The sequence below is a fragment of the Scyliorhinus canicula genome, chromosome 3, assembly GCF_902713615.1.
Source record: "Scyliorhinus canicula chromosome 3, sScyCan1.1, whole genome shotgun sequence".
NCBI lineage: Eukaryota > Metazoa > Chordata > Chondrichthyes > Carcharhiniformes > Scyliorhinidae > Scyliorhinus > Scyliorhinus canicula.
Window position 1 is genome coordinate 263,272,601 of NC_052148.1, and position 14,596 is coordinate 263,287,196.

At 45.9% G+C, this 14,596-nt stretch overlaps 1 protein-coding gene across 2 annotated transcripts in view; it reads left to right on the forward strand.

Moving 5' to 3' along the window:
• The window catches only part of LOC119963507 (probable E3 ubiquitin-protein ligase HERC3), a 77,140-nt gene that overhangs the window by 33,454 nt on the left and 29,090 nt on the right, over nt 1–14,596 (forward strand). For both annotated transcript variants that reach the window (XM_038792727.1, XM_038792728.1), the window contains 6 exons: nt 1,940–2,097; nt 3,747–3,823; nt 5,553–5,665; nt 8,211–8,270; nt 10,596–10,707; nt 13,645–13,834. In XM_038792727.1, the coding sequence (XP_038648655.1) occupies nt 1,940–2,097; nt 3,747–3,823; nt 5,553–5,665; nt 8,211–8,270; nt 10,596–10,707; nt 13,645–13,834 (710 nt within the window). The remainder of the gene's footprint in view (nt 1–1,939; nt 2,098–3,746; nt 3,824–5,552; nt 5,666–8,210; nt 8,271–10,595; nt 10,708–13,644; nt 13,835–14,596) is intronic.

Genomic DNA, 14,596 nt, shown 5'->3' on the forward strand with positions numbered 1-14,596 from the left:
AGTTTTAGGCCAGAGCTCTTTAGTACCAGTCTAGTGCCATCGCCTGGCCTTCAGTCACACTTGTATTTTGAAGTAGAAGATCACTGTTCAGGTTGCCCATTATACAAGTCTTCCTTAATTTCTGACCCCAACCTTTTTCTGCTGTTTGCTGGATAACCTGGCTACTGGTGTCAATTTTCCACAGAGTGGGAAGTGGGACTGGGTACCATCCTGACATGTCCCTGTTCATTTTTACGTTCTTCTGATTTCCCGCGGGTGATGATCCACAACGGACAGGGCCGAAAGGGTTAAATGATGGGGACAGGCCGCGTAAATTCGGTTTGCATTAGCTGGAGTTCAGGAGGTTCACGGATGATCGAATTGAGATGGTTAAAGCGTTCAAAGGATTGGAGAGGGCCGAGACCAGAGAATCTACCAGAGAATTCGGAACAAGGTGGCCTAATCTTAAAATAAATGCCAGGCCATTTAGGAGGGAAATTGGGAAGCACTGTCCGGTCAGAGAGTGAATTCTCAAGATTGAAATCGATAGATTCTTGTGAGGTAAGGGGATATGGAACCAAGGTGAGTAAGTGGAGTTGAAGTGTTGGTCAGCCTACATTTCATTGAATGTTGGAACAGGATCAAGGGGCTGAATGGCCTACTTCTGTAGCTGTGCTTCCTAAGTGACATCCATGCATCGTTAGCATCATGTATGGCTAAGCTTAATTTAAAAAAATATATATATTTAGTGTATCCAATTTATTTTTTCCAATTAAGGGGCAATTTAGCTTGGCCAATGCAGCTACTCTGCACATCTTTGGGTTGTGGGGGTGCAACCCATGCAAACACGGGGAGAATGTGCAAACTCCACACGGGCAGTGACCGAGAACCGGGATTGAACCTGAGACCTTGGTGCCGTGAGGTAGCAGTGCTAACCACTGGCTAGGCTTAATTTTACATTACTTGGATGCTCAATATTTTATCTGTTGTTTTTCCACTCATCACTCACCTCCAATATCGGAATGAGAAAAACATCTGCTCTAACAAACCTGCCCCAATATCCCAGACTATTTCAACCCATCACTATCTTCTCCCTACACTGCACAGCTACACAATCTCCTGCTCAAGAAAATTCCATTCTAACATTTGAGCCCTGACCATGCAGTCTTCAACATCCCCCCCCAACCCTGGTGACTGGTACCACGTGCTTGCCATCTACCACTTGAGATGGTCTACACCCACAGTGGGGTCCTCCCCTCCAGCTGCCTTTTGGGCGAAACCAGATTCACCGCACTGCCAGTTGTTCTGTCATGCAGAGATCTGTTTTGTGGATCCCTATTTGTATGTTCCGTCTCTGGCAGGCCAAGGTCGTTCCTGTCAAGTCAGAAATCCTGCTCTGGCTGGCGCAGTGGTTAGCACTGCTGCCTCATGGCACTGAGGACCAGGGTTCGATCCCGGCCCCGGGTCACTGTCCGTGTGGAGTTACACATTCTCCCCGTTTCTGCATGGGTCTCACCCCCACGGGGTAGGTGGATTGGCCATGCTAAATTGCCCCTTAATTGGGAAAAAGAATAATTGAGTTCCCTAAATTAAAAAAAAAAAAAGAAATCCTGCTTGGGATTTTGTCACATAACCAGCTACACGCCAACTGGTAACCTTTAGTGACATGCAACGCAAGTGAAGGTCGCTACAGGAGAGAGGCATCATCCTGCATTGTTGGCTGTGCTAATCTCCGATTTCAGAAAATTTTTGAATTGCCTCTTTCCCCAACCCTATTCGTGAACCTTGGCCCAACTCCTCTCCCGCCCTTGTGAAAATGGAACATGCTGAGCTCAGAGGTATTCTGTCTTGGTGAAGATCTGGGCCATTGTCTTCACTTCATTCGTTCCGATGTCAATTGCAACGTAGTATTTTGCGAATGAAATGCGCAGCCGCAATAACGTGTCCTTCCTTATTTCAGACAGCACACCATCGCCTTTGTGCCTTCTTCTGGCGTAATCTATGCGTTTGGACGTGGCAACAGAGGGCAGTTAGGATCTGGATGCACAGTTAACTCTCAGGTTCCGTACAAGGTGGCCGGGAACTGGGTAACTCACACACACAAGCTGCATCCTAACGGTGAGTGAAGAGGGTATGGCTGCCTTGGATTGACCAGTGCAACTCTTGCCCCTTACAATTGTGTTCAGTAAGTGTGATCCACCCCAGGTGCAGTGAGCGAGCCACTTCTGTTAATCCAGGTCTAATTTTACCTGGAAGCATTTCTTCCTCTGTCTTTAATGGGTTTGGATCATATGTCAGCTTTCACTGTGATTTTCAATACTCGCCAGTTGCAATCCTCAGTTATTAATGCATTTGCCAATTTAAAAAAATTATTTGGTGGGATTCTGCCAAAGCCAAAATGCGTTGCCCTTCCTTAATTGCCCTTACACTGACTGGTTTATTGGGCCATTTCCGAGGGGCAGTTAAGAGTCAACCACATTGCTGTGGATCTGGAGTCACGTGTAGGTCGGACTACATGAGGACGGCAGGTTCCTTTCCTGAAAGGACATTAGTGAAGCAGATGGTTTTACGAGACTCGATGCTAGCTTCACGGGAGCAATGAGTGAGACTTTATTAATTCAATTGAATCCTCAATTGGACATCAAATATGCCCTGGGCTAATGCACCGAACTGTCCTGGCCAATATTCTACCCTTCACGATTACTGCCAATGCAGAATAAGAGGGCAATCGCCTCCTCCTGCTTCCAGCACCTTGCAGTGTGAAAGTTGTAATTTGTGTGAAGCTGTTTTAACTTTTTTGGGGAAGTCACAGGTCGCACCATGACTAGAAGTGTTTCATTCACTCAACAAAATGGTCAATTATTTACTTTTGTTGCTGTTAGACCCAGAATAAAATAATCTTTATCCCAGCTACTTTCAATAAACTCAGAATGATTGGTTTATTATGAAACAAAGATTTTTTTTTTAAAGTTGCAAAAATTGGTTCACATACAGTTTGTAATCTGGAAATGTAACCGTACCGCTTTAAAATTCCAACACTCAGGCACGCGCACACACACATATATATACACACACGACAAAAAAAATAGGGTCTCTGCAGATGTTACCATTTAAGGGGAACAAGTTTGATCACAGTTCAAAGTGAACTTCTAACATTTTTCAAAAAAAGAAATTCCGATCAGTTTTCAAGAAAGTTCCCAAATCACTCGATGCCTTTCCAATTTAAATAAAAACATCTAGTTCTTGGAGATGTGTATTTCTAACAATATACAAACCCCTTTGTTTTTAAGCCACATTTGTGCCCCATAATGATACATTAAAAGTCACATCTGATACAAAACAACGGGGTGATTCTCAAAATAACACCAGCTGTCAGCAGTGAGGATCTGGACCGTGGAGTTGCTGACCCATTGACAGGATGTTGCTACTGGGATTCTACCCACTGTGTCTTCTGAACGAAGATCCCTGTCCCCCAGCTTAACCTCCTCCAATCAGTGCAGGTTCGAAACAAAAACTCTGGACTTTGTTCCCTGTACAGCATCACCTCCACCTTACCCATAGCCTGATAAACTCCTGCCTTCCAGCACACTCTGGGCCAGTGGGAAAAGGATCATTTCTACCAGTTGAAACTCTTCTCCCCCCCCATCCGATGGTATTTTGTGAGCCTCGAGATTTAAGTCAGCGAATTGTCAATGGTTTTACGTCCAGCAATGTTTTGCAGCATGAGCTTCTCTGTGTGTTTTGAGATTTGCTTTGTCTGTTGGCAGATCGGTCCAAGTATTGTGTGCTGAAGCATGTTTGCTGTGGAGGCGATCAGAGTTTTGCCCTTTTCTTTCAACATGAGGTGAGACCAAACACAGTAAATGCCCACGCTAAATGTTTTGATTCATTCTCTGTCTGTGTACACATGTTCCTTGGCTTATTAGGGGATTTAGTTAGTAGTTTTGAACAATGTCAATTTAGAGAAGTGTAAGAAATTCAAATTTTCTACTTTCGATGCGATGAGCTCAAATTTGAAATCTGTAAACGTTTTGCATTACGTGGCATCTATTTAAGCTAAATACGATACATTCATCTGTTCTGGGGTGGTTTTGACGTGGCAATGATCAACTTTAATTGAAAAACCTTTCAACCTTAATCCAGCTTAAACATGCGCACAGATATATACAGATGGAAACAAAAGCAGTAACTAGTGCTTTCACCTTGTAAAATTATCTTCTCTCGTTATTGTTCATTCCTCACTGCCCTTGACTGAGTAGCTTGCTAGACCACGTTAGAGCGCTGCTAAGACTCAACTGTGTTAGAGTGGGATTGGAGTCCCGTTTAGAAGGTTTCCTTTGCGAAAGAACCTTTGTTCAACCAGTTGGGTTTTTACAACAATCGAACAGCTTCAAGATGACTTGTACTGATGCCAGCTTCCTATTGAAATAAATGCAACTTCTCAAGCTACCATGCTGGGGGTTTGAAGTCCCTTTCACTGGACTACTAGCCCAGTTTTGTTAGGTTGCTAGTTCAGTAATTTGTCGCTGCTGCTATCTAAAAACCATAGAACCGGGCGTCAGACCATTTCTCATTGCTGTTGGTGGGGCCTGGCTGTGCGCAGGATTGGTTACTGGGTTGACTATATTTAGGGGTAGTACGGTAGCTCAGTGGTTAGCACAGTTGCTTTACAGCTCCAGGGTCCCAGGTCCGATTCCCGGCTTGGATCATTGTATGTGCGGAGTCTGCCTGTTCTCCCCGTGTCTGCGTGGGTTTCCTCCGGGTGCTCCGGTTTCCTCCCACAGTTCAAAGATGTGCAGGTTAGGTGGATTGGCCATGCTAAATTGCCTTTGGTGTCCAAAAAGGTTAGATGGGGTTACTGGGTTACGGGTGTGGGCTGAAGCAGGGTGCCCTCTCCAAGAGCCAGTGCAGACTCGATGGGCCGAATAGCCTCCTGCTGCATTGTAAAATTCTATATTGGGAAATTATTTTCAGCTGGCGGAGCAGGTTCGAGGGGCCGAATGGCCCGCTCCAGTTTCTGATTCTTGAGCTCTTGAGACATGGGAAAGGGTGGGGAACGGGACCAGACATTTCTTGTGCAGAGAGCTGGCGCGAGTTCAACAGGTTGAATGGTCTCCTCCTGTGTGCTGTGACCGTTCTACCTGAAATACAGGTTCTTTGTTTCTGCAACGCAGGATTGTGCAGGCAAGGGATTCGATCAGGTTTTAAATGGTAAAACAAAAACTCTGCCCTCACGGCGAAGAAGGGGTAGCTTTCCTCTTTTTTTTAAAAGAGTGCTTACGGCTTTTTATTTACGACTTGAAACATAGTATGCAGAGGTTTGGCATTGGCTGCACTGATGTAATCCCCATTGTGTGCCTGTCTGTAATACTTGCCAATAAACTGTTTACAGGATTAGTAATGCTCTGAAGCTGAGACTATTTTGACTTAATCTTCCCTCTTGGCTCCCGATAAAAGTTGGAATTAAACAGCCGTAGATTTTTTTGAAATCATATTTTGAATGCAACACGCACTGATAACAACTTCCTCTCCCCTTTCCTTCTCAAGTTCATGCACTTTATTTACCCTTCCAGCACTCTCAAGTTCCTGATGATTTCCGCCGTTTGGACCCTCAAATGTGTGTCAGGATAATTAACAGCCATGTGAATAGGTGGATGCTGAGCCTTTCAGGAAAGGACGTACTTAAGTAAGTTTTGACCCAGCCCGGATTGCCGCTAACAAATGTAACGCTGGGGCTGGATTTTAAGTCTGAAAAGGATTCCCAAACCAAACGTGGTGATCTTCTGGGGGAGGTTTTAAAAAAAAAAAAAACAGGGCAATAAATATTCCTGTCCAACCACCTCAGGTGATCAAGACCAGTCCAGGAGATCATATGGACTAAGTTCAATCTAAATGGTGCAACTTTTGCCCCAGTTAGGAACCAATCCAAATCTTTGGCTCTGCAGAGAATCCGCACCCAGCCCACCAGCTGGATGGGTATTCCAGAGACTGTCTGGAAGAATCACCCAATAATCAGTCTGTTCCTGCTCTTGTCTAGTTTAATATCACGTGCCCTGGACACCTACAATCACAACACAACATCCAATTCCTTACTTATTTTATAGACCTTTTTCTGGGCACCTCTGCCGCTTGAAGTAAATAGACAAATGTCTTGGTCCACTCTCAGTAGCCGCGGTTCCTTGAGATAGGGATCATTCTTGTAGCTCTGCTCTTACACTTCTCCAAATCACCCATCTGAAGTTTCTGTTTCAGTGCTGGCCTGTACACGGACTGTTACACAGGGAGGAAGTGATGCTTTAATGTGCTCCTTTGCTATTCAAATGTGATGAAAGTGTAGAAAGCATCCTATCTGGCTGCATCACAGCCTGGTATGGCAACTGCTCAGTATAAGATCGCAAGAAACTTCAGAGAGTTGTGTTCACAGCCCAGTCCATCACACGAACCTGCCTCCCATCCATTGACTGTATCTCCACCCCCCACTGCCTGGGGAAAGCGGGCAGCGTAATCAAAGACTTCTAAATGACCCTCTTATGGACTGACCTTTTTAATACAACACTCCTGTATGCTTCACCCGATGCCAGTGTCTTTGTATTTACATTCTGGACCTTGTGTTGCCCTTTTATGTATTTTCTTTTTCTTTTCTGTTCATGTACTTAATAATCTGTTCACGCTGCTTGCAGAAAAATACTTTTCACTGTACCTCGTATATGTGACAATACACAAAATCCAAATGGTTCTTCAGGCATAACAGATGTTAATCGTATAATACTCTACATCATTAGCATTGTTACAGAATCATCACGAGCCATTATCTCACTCCAGGCAGCTGCCTGGTTGCTGTTATTTCCCCTGGGAGGGATGTGTATCTCTAATTGAAGGCTGTTCAGCCCGTTGAACCTGTTCTAACTCTCAATTAGACCACAGTAATCTGTTCCTCAACTCCATTCACCCACTTTTCACTTGTATCCTTTGAAAGCCTGACCCAACAAAAACCCTCGGCCTTTGAATATTCCTGTTGACTCCCAGAAACAAGTTGGAGGATTTTCACTCACCTCTGTGTGAAGAAGTGCTTCCTGATTTAATTCTAGAATGGCCTAACTTTAATTTAACAATGTGTCCATTTCTCCTGGACTCTTCTCTTCCTCCCCACCCCCCCCCCCCCCCCCCCCCACACACACATCAGCCCAGGGGAAATTGTATCAACCCCACCCAATCCCTGTAGCATTTCAAAGACCTGTCTAAAACTCCTGTGTAGAAGGCAGCTCGAGAATTATCATCTGTTACCTTTTTAACATTTGTGGGTATTTTCCCTTGCATTCTGCATGTTGTTCTGTTCTAATCCTTGTTGTCCTCTTGCAATTCCTGCCTTTTTGTGTGTTCCTAAATGTATATTTTCTTGTGTATTGTTTGGTTGAATTTCACCCCCTTGCCCAGCTGTTACATCACTAACATGCCTTGGTACACTTTTTTCTGTGACACCTTTTAGAGTTGATGTTTCCTCCAGATTTCTTTCTTTATTCCCGGGTCTGCTCACCACCCTGGTGAGGGACACGTTCTGAGAAAATGATGATTGTTGAGCCAGCATAGGAATTATTTGGTGTCAAAAACACTGGGCAGCATGGTGGCGCAGTGGTTGGCACTGCAAGCTGGTGTGTAGTATCTGCATGTTCTCCCCATGTCTGCGTGGGTTTCGTCCGGGTGTTCCGGTTTCCTCCCACGAGTCCCGAAAGACGTGCTTGCTAGGTGAATTGGAAATTCCGAATTCTCCATCTTGTGTACCCGAACAGGCGCCGGAGTGTGACGACTGGGGGATTTTCACAGTTACTTCATTGCAGTGTTTTTTATTAGAATAAATTTAGAGTACCCAATTATTTTTTTTTCCAATTAAGGGGCAATTTAGCACGGCCAATCCACCTAACCTGCACATCTTTGGGTTGTGGGGGTGAAACCCACGCGGACACGGGGAGAATGTGCAAACTCCACACGGACAGTGACCCAGAGCTGGGACTCGAACCCGGGTCGTCAGCGCCGCAGTCCCAGTGCTAACCACTGTGCCACACGCCGTTCACTTCATTGCAGTGTTAATGTAAGCCTACTTGTGACAATAATAAAGATTAGTATTATTATCACTAGTGGCCAGGTTATAAAAGAGGAGGCACCATATGGATGTTTTAGCTATTAACCTGTCTTTCTTTCTTTCTCCCCACACCCCCCCCCCGCTCTTTTTACAGTGAATTAAATGCGATATTCTCTTCACCTGCGTGTTTGAATGGCAGTTTCCTTGATGCTCAGTAAGTGCAGTATGTGATTTGAATACAGTTCCGTGATTTTCTTTTTCGTGTAAAGGGACCTCAACCCTGTGCTACCTGAAATTGTTAAATAAATTGTACGGTTGTGGAGGAGCGATTTGGTAGCATTAGACCTGGGCAGCATCCTTTTCATTTCCAGGGTTTAGTCAGTTGGTGAACACCCTGTCAGGTACAGCCAGTGAGGCTGCCACTCTGGTTTGCTGTATTTTTGAAGGTTTCGTGACATGACTTCCCCTGTCTCTGTCCCTCTCTCTCTACTCTCACCATTGGGTTCTTCACTATTTAACTGGATGAGTGTCGAATGTCGATCAACCACCTCCTGCCTCTCTCTCTCTCTCTCTCTCTCTCTCTCTTTCCCCACCCCCAGCTCCATTAATTTTGTTAAAATGTTCAAAGAAATCGGGAGGTGGGGGGGATATTTTTTTTTAATGTCTAAATGACCTTTCTGGTTTAGCACACTGGGCTAAATCGCTGGCTTTGAAAGCAGACCAAGGCAGGCCAGCAGCACTGGTTCAATTCCCGTACCAGCCTCCCCGAACAGGCGCCGGAATGTGACGACTAGGGGCTTTTCACAGTACCTTCATTTGAAGCCTACTTGTGACAATAAGCGATCTTCATTACATTTTATTTCATTTCTCCCAGACTGCCTGCAGCAGTGCCTCGAGAGATTGACCTTCAATTCCTGGAGAGTCCAGGATGTTGGCAATCCTGACAACGGGGTGCGTTTTTTGCGGAGCACCATTTGGATTCTGCAGGAGTGAGGTGGAGACAGTTTCGATTCTGGCTTTCAAAATCTAATGGGTTAATTATCTGAGTGGGAAAAAAAATTAAGGCTCTGGGGAAAAGGTGGGGGGGGGTGGGTTTTGCTGAGAGCTCCGATTGTTCCCATTTGACTTCTCTCTTTTTCCATAACCCCGCAATTTTTACCTTCCCAAGTACTTTCAAGCACTTACCCAATTCCTGTTAAATCTGCTTCCATCACCCTTTCCAGATGATCATCACTCGCTGCCTAATGCATTTCTCTCCTCGTCTCTCCCTGGTTCCTTTTTGCCAATTATCTGAAAACCTCCATTATCGTTGCCTCGCTTCCTCCCTCTCCACAGGCCCACATCAAAGTTTACCCCGACCGTCTCATAACCTTCCAACCCACCGGTTCAACTGAGAAATGGACTGGATAATTCCATTGCAAATGATTTGTTTTAGTGTCGTGGTTTGGGGAGCAAAGATGAAAGAGTGCAGTAGTATGAAATGCTGAGTGCACGTTTCGATCTGGGGAACCGAAAGCACGCCCGGAATGCTTCGGTGTTCGAACATTCTAGTCAGTGGAATACAAACGCCCATTGAACCTGCTGCCCAGTGTCTATTTAACTTGAGATGACCATGAGATGTACAATCATCTTTTGGATCAACTTTGACCATGGTTGGTATCTTTGACCGTGATTGGTATCAGGACAGGGGCAATACTGGGTACAGCCTCATTTATCGCAAATCCTTCGTTGCCCTGAGAAAGTGTTGATGGGAATCCTTTGGGTTGCTTGCCCATCTACAGGACACGAGGCAGGGAACTTCCAATTGGGTGGCGGATGCTGGAGGGAAACATAAAGCAGGTGGTAGCGGATCGGTTGTGTGTTGTGCAACCCATTGACTTCAGTGAAATGAAATTAAATGAAAATCGCTTATTGTCACGAGTAGGCTTCAAATGAAGTTACTGTGAAAAGCCCCGAGTCGCCACATTCCGGCGCCTGTTCGGGGAGGCTGTTACGGGAATCGAACCGTGCTGCTGGCCTGCTTGGTCTGCTTTCAAAGCCAGCGATTTAGCCCTGTGCTAAACAGCCCCTATCCAGCATTGCCTGTATATTTATTCTGACCACGCCAACTCCGCCCACTGATGTTGCAAGTGCTTCCACTATGTCCTTGTAGAATCTTACAGCACAGACAGAGGCCACCCAGCTGTTTGTGAGAGAGGATTGACCAATCATTCTTTACCCTCCTGCCCCCCACCCCAGCCAAAACCCAACTAGTTTTATTATTGGCCAGAGTGCGGGACAATTTTTCATCTCAACTTTGCTGGCAACTGTGTGTCCACGTTAATACTAATCTGAGACTAGAAACTAGCCTGAGAATTATTTGGTGTCGCAAGTATATGAATTTATAGGAACAAAAAGCATTGGATACAGACTACGAGATATTTTATGACTTAATGTAAAATGCATGGAGATGAAGTAGAATGGACAGTTGTGAAATACATGGAGATGTAATAGAATGGACGGTTTTACAGAAAAGTATATATTTTTTTATCCCCTACAGGAATGACGAGCATTTTAAAACTAGTCCTCGAAACCCTGGCATTGACTTGAAGGCTGCCAGGTTATTTTTTGAGAAGATGGTGAACTCTCCATACGCCAAATTACTACAGCAGGTAAACCATCAGCACTGTAAAGTCTGAAGCCTGTTCATCTCGTGTCCCTTGTCTTTTGAGAGAGTGAGCATGTATTGAGACCTGGAATCGCCCCAATGCTAACGACGCAAAAGACTCTTCAGCTTTCCCCAGGGATCTACTTGAAGATATTTTCAACTTAGTTTTGTGCCATGGGTCATTACTCACAAGGAACTATCAGTTATGTGCAGAATTCTCCCATTTTGCCTGTCCCGCCGACCAAAAAATGGGATCGCACTCTAGATTCTGCACTCGGAAGCTGTTCACTTATGCACAAGCCAGTCCCCCTCCAGCTCTCTACACGCCAGCAGCTGATTCGTCTGTCTAGCCTCGGCTGATGGGTTCAAAGGTCCCGGTGCCAGTCCTGCATACTCTCTCCAGCCCACCTGTCTTCACCCGACCATGCAGCATGCCAGCAACTTAGAGCCTCGAGGAGAAGTCTGTTCCTCCATACAACCACACTCCCTCCGAGCCCATCACCTGCAAGGTGCCCATACCCCAGATGGATCTCTACCCACCGTATCTGGAGTCTTCATTCATCTCCTTCCAGTAGACAATGTGGTCTCCTTTTGACCCCCCTCCCCCTTGTTTGGGAGCTTTTCATGCAGCCTTGTCGGGGTCCATCTCCCCTCCCCTCGGTCTTCCCTCTGCCTTCCATTGTTCATCTTCTTCATCCACCTCCTTGCCCCTCTGCCTGCCATCCTGAGCCCTTGTCCCCCTGCACAGACCTCCTTCCACATTGCCCCCCCCCCTTGTCTTCATGAGGCCACACACCCCAGCCTCACCCCGCACTCCGCCCCCATCGAACTTCCGAAGTTTGTTGCCATGGCTGCATGAGTCTTGGAGCACAATACAGTGCTGTGCAGGTAGACATGGCCGTGCGGTACCGGGGTGATGGAGACCCCTGAACTCACCAGCCTTAGACGCAGTACTGATCTGACACGAGGGTCCAGCAGCACCGTGTCGTCTGTGAAGACGAGCTCGGCATGGAGCTGGAGGCAGGAACCGGTCTGCCCTGGCACAGTGGTGAACAGCGCACGAGGAGCAGCGCAGCATTGTGGCAGAAAGTTGTTGCACTCATCTCGGGCGAACTGAGGACCACCTTGTGTGTGCCAATCATTAGCAATCTGATTTGAGGCCCGCACGAGTTACTGCTGGTGTGATGAAAGATTGAAAGGTGTTTTACTGATCATTCAGGAAATGCAAATGGCATTTGCGCCACCTGCCATTGGGAGAATTCCCATCACCAACCTGCCACTAAACCCTGAGCGGGATTCTCTGATCCTAAGGCTAAGTGTTGACGCCGTTGTAAAACGGTGTCGCGTTTTCCGACGGCGTCAACAGGCCCCCGGCATCAACAAGCCCCCAGGATCCGCATTCCTGCGGGCCAGCACGGCACTGGGGCAACACGCTGCTTTAAAATGTCGACTCTTTTGCATCAGCTCAAGGTTCCAGCTCGTTATACATCTGTGTTTACTCTTCTCCGAATCGTCGCACGATGCTTAACTAATTAAGTAGCCAGCATAAATCAGTGAACAGACACCCATGTCAGCACATGAAATTCAGACACTGCGAGCAGCCCTGAGTGCGGTTTGGTGAGGAGAGGAGGGTGGTACTCCTTTGCTTTTTTAACCTTTTCACCCTTTAGAAATTGGTTTCTGCTGTTCTACAGGAGAGGAGGTGAGCTATTGCTGAGTATCCAGAAAGTGGTCAAGGTCTATTTTCCAATGGTTTAAATATATCCTACAATTGGGATTAATTCAGATCTTTTAAAAAAAAAAAAAATAGATTTAGATTACCCAATTCATTTTTTTTTCAATTAAGGGGCAATTCAGCTTGGCCAATCCACCCAGCCTGCACATCTTTGGGATATGGGGGCAAAACCCACGCAGACACGGGGAGAATGTGCAAACTCCACACGTACAGTGACCAGGGCCGAGATCGAACCTGGGACCTCGGTGCCGTGAGGCAGCAGTGCTAACCACTGCGCCACCATGCTGCCTAGATTAATTAAGATCCAAAAGAAAATGGGCGGCACGGTGGTGAAACAGCTGCTCCCCTGAGTTAATGGATCCCTCCAGAGCCATAAAGATAAACAATCTGATGTGACACTTTGAAATTCCAGCGAGCTGTCAATCGTGATGCTTTTAGCATGGAGTGGAGTGTGAATTTAATTGTAAAGAATCTAGTTCAAAGCATTCAGACTCCAAGCCATACACACTGACGTCAATACTTCAGAAGGCAATGAAATTGACTGTGTGAAAACCACTTCAATGGTTTCCACCACTTAAAGGCATAACCTTCGCCTTCAACTTTAAATCTTTAAACTTGGTGTACCGACAGACCTTTTAAGCGGATTAGGATCACAGATGGGATCACTTCCACTTTATCATGAGAAAACTTTATTTGTTACATTCTGACTTAGTGTTTAAATGGTTTAGGGGTGCATGTAAGAACACTTTCACTTTATTATGAGGGATGTGTATTTGTGAGATAACGAGTGACTGTCTAAATGGTATCGGGGTACGGATGAACACAAGCCGGGAATCTAACCTGGGACCCGAGAGCTGTGAAGCAACAGTGCTAACCACTGTGCTACCGTGCGCCCCAATTTGTGCGCACCAACATAGGGATGGCCTATTTTAGTGATGTCATTTGTAGGACTAATATTGAGCGGGATACTGATGAGAACTCTCTTGCTCACCATCAAAATATTGTTCCGGGATCTTTTACGTTGTGGGACCAATTTAACACCTCCCCTGAAAGGCGTCACCTCCGACAGTGCAGCGGAGTGCGCCAGCCTAGATGATCGGAGTGGAGCTAGCACCCTTCATCATCTGGACTTGCGGTGTTACCCGCTAAACTTCGGCAAACAGAAGGGAAGACCTTGCCGTTACAGTTGGCTTCTTACTTTTTCAGGTTACTGTGACTTTAGAAAATCGTTTGATTTCCCAGTTACCGACTTCACCGCCTGATGTCGAGGCCATGAGGGCGTTTTTGATTTTACCGGTGCTTCCTCTCTTCCAAGACGCCAAGAATTATTTGACTTTCGCCCTTCCATTTGCCGCCGCCATACTCCACTTGGACGCCAACCCGAGCAAAGTACTGGGTAGGTACTGAGCATCAGCGTGAGTACTGAGCACCAGGGTGGGTGATGAAGTAAAGGAACAGCGAATCTAGTTGAATGACAATTTATTGAGCAACACTGGGAATTTGACTCTTAACGTCAAGAGCTTGAATGGTTCAGCAGGACATTAGTGGCTCTCGGTAGGGTCCCAGATTTCTTTATTGGCTCAGAATTTTCTTTCAATACAATTACTGATGCGGGTGGGAGGGTTGAGGAAATGAGACACGGGGGGGGGGGTATTGCTGAAGGCCACGACTACCTAGCAATGTACAACTGAATCGTCTCGTTCAGGTCCAGTTGAGCTATCGGGAAGCCATTCCATTCATAAGTTCATTGAAGCAGCCATTTATGTTGAAGTGTTGACCCATTCAGCACGAGGCTTTGGTGCTGCTCTATGTAAATTGTTGTTGATGTCATCTGATTGGGCCCTTCAGACCATTGTGATTGTCCTGGCTCTTTCAAAGAGCCACCCTTTCAATCCCCCTCACCCCACTCTTCCCTCATAGCCCAGAAAACATTTCCTTTTCAAGTATTTATCTAATGCCCTTTTAGAAGTTACTATTGAGTTTGGTTCCACTAGCCTTTCACCCAATAACTCACTGTTATTTGAAAAAAAAAGAAACTTTTCCTCTTCTTTCTAGTTACTTTGCCAATTTTTAATAAATCTCTATCATCTGGTTACAGATCCTCCTGTCGGTGCAAGCAATTTCTGCTTATTTACTTCATCAAAGCCATTCATAGTTG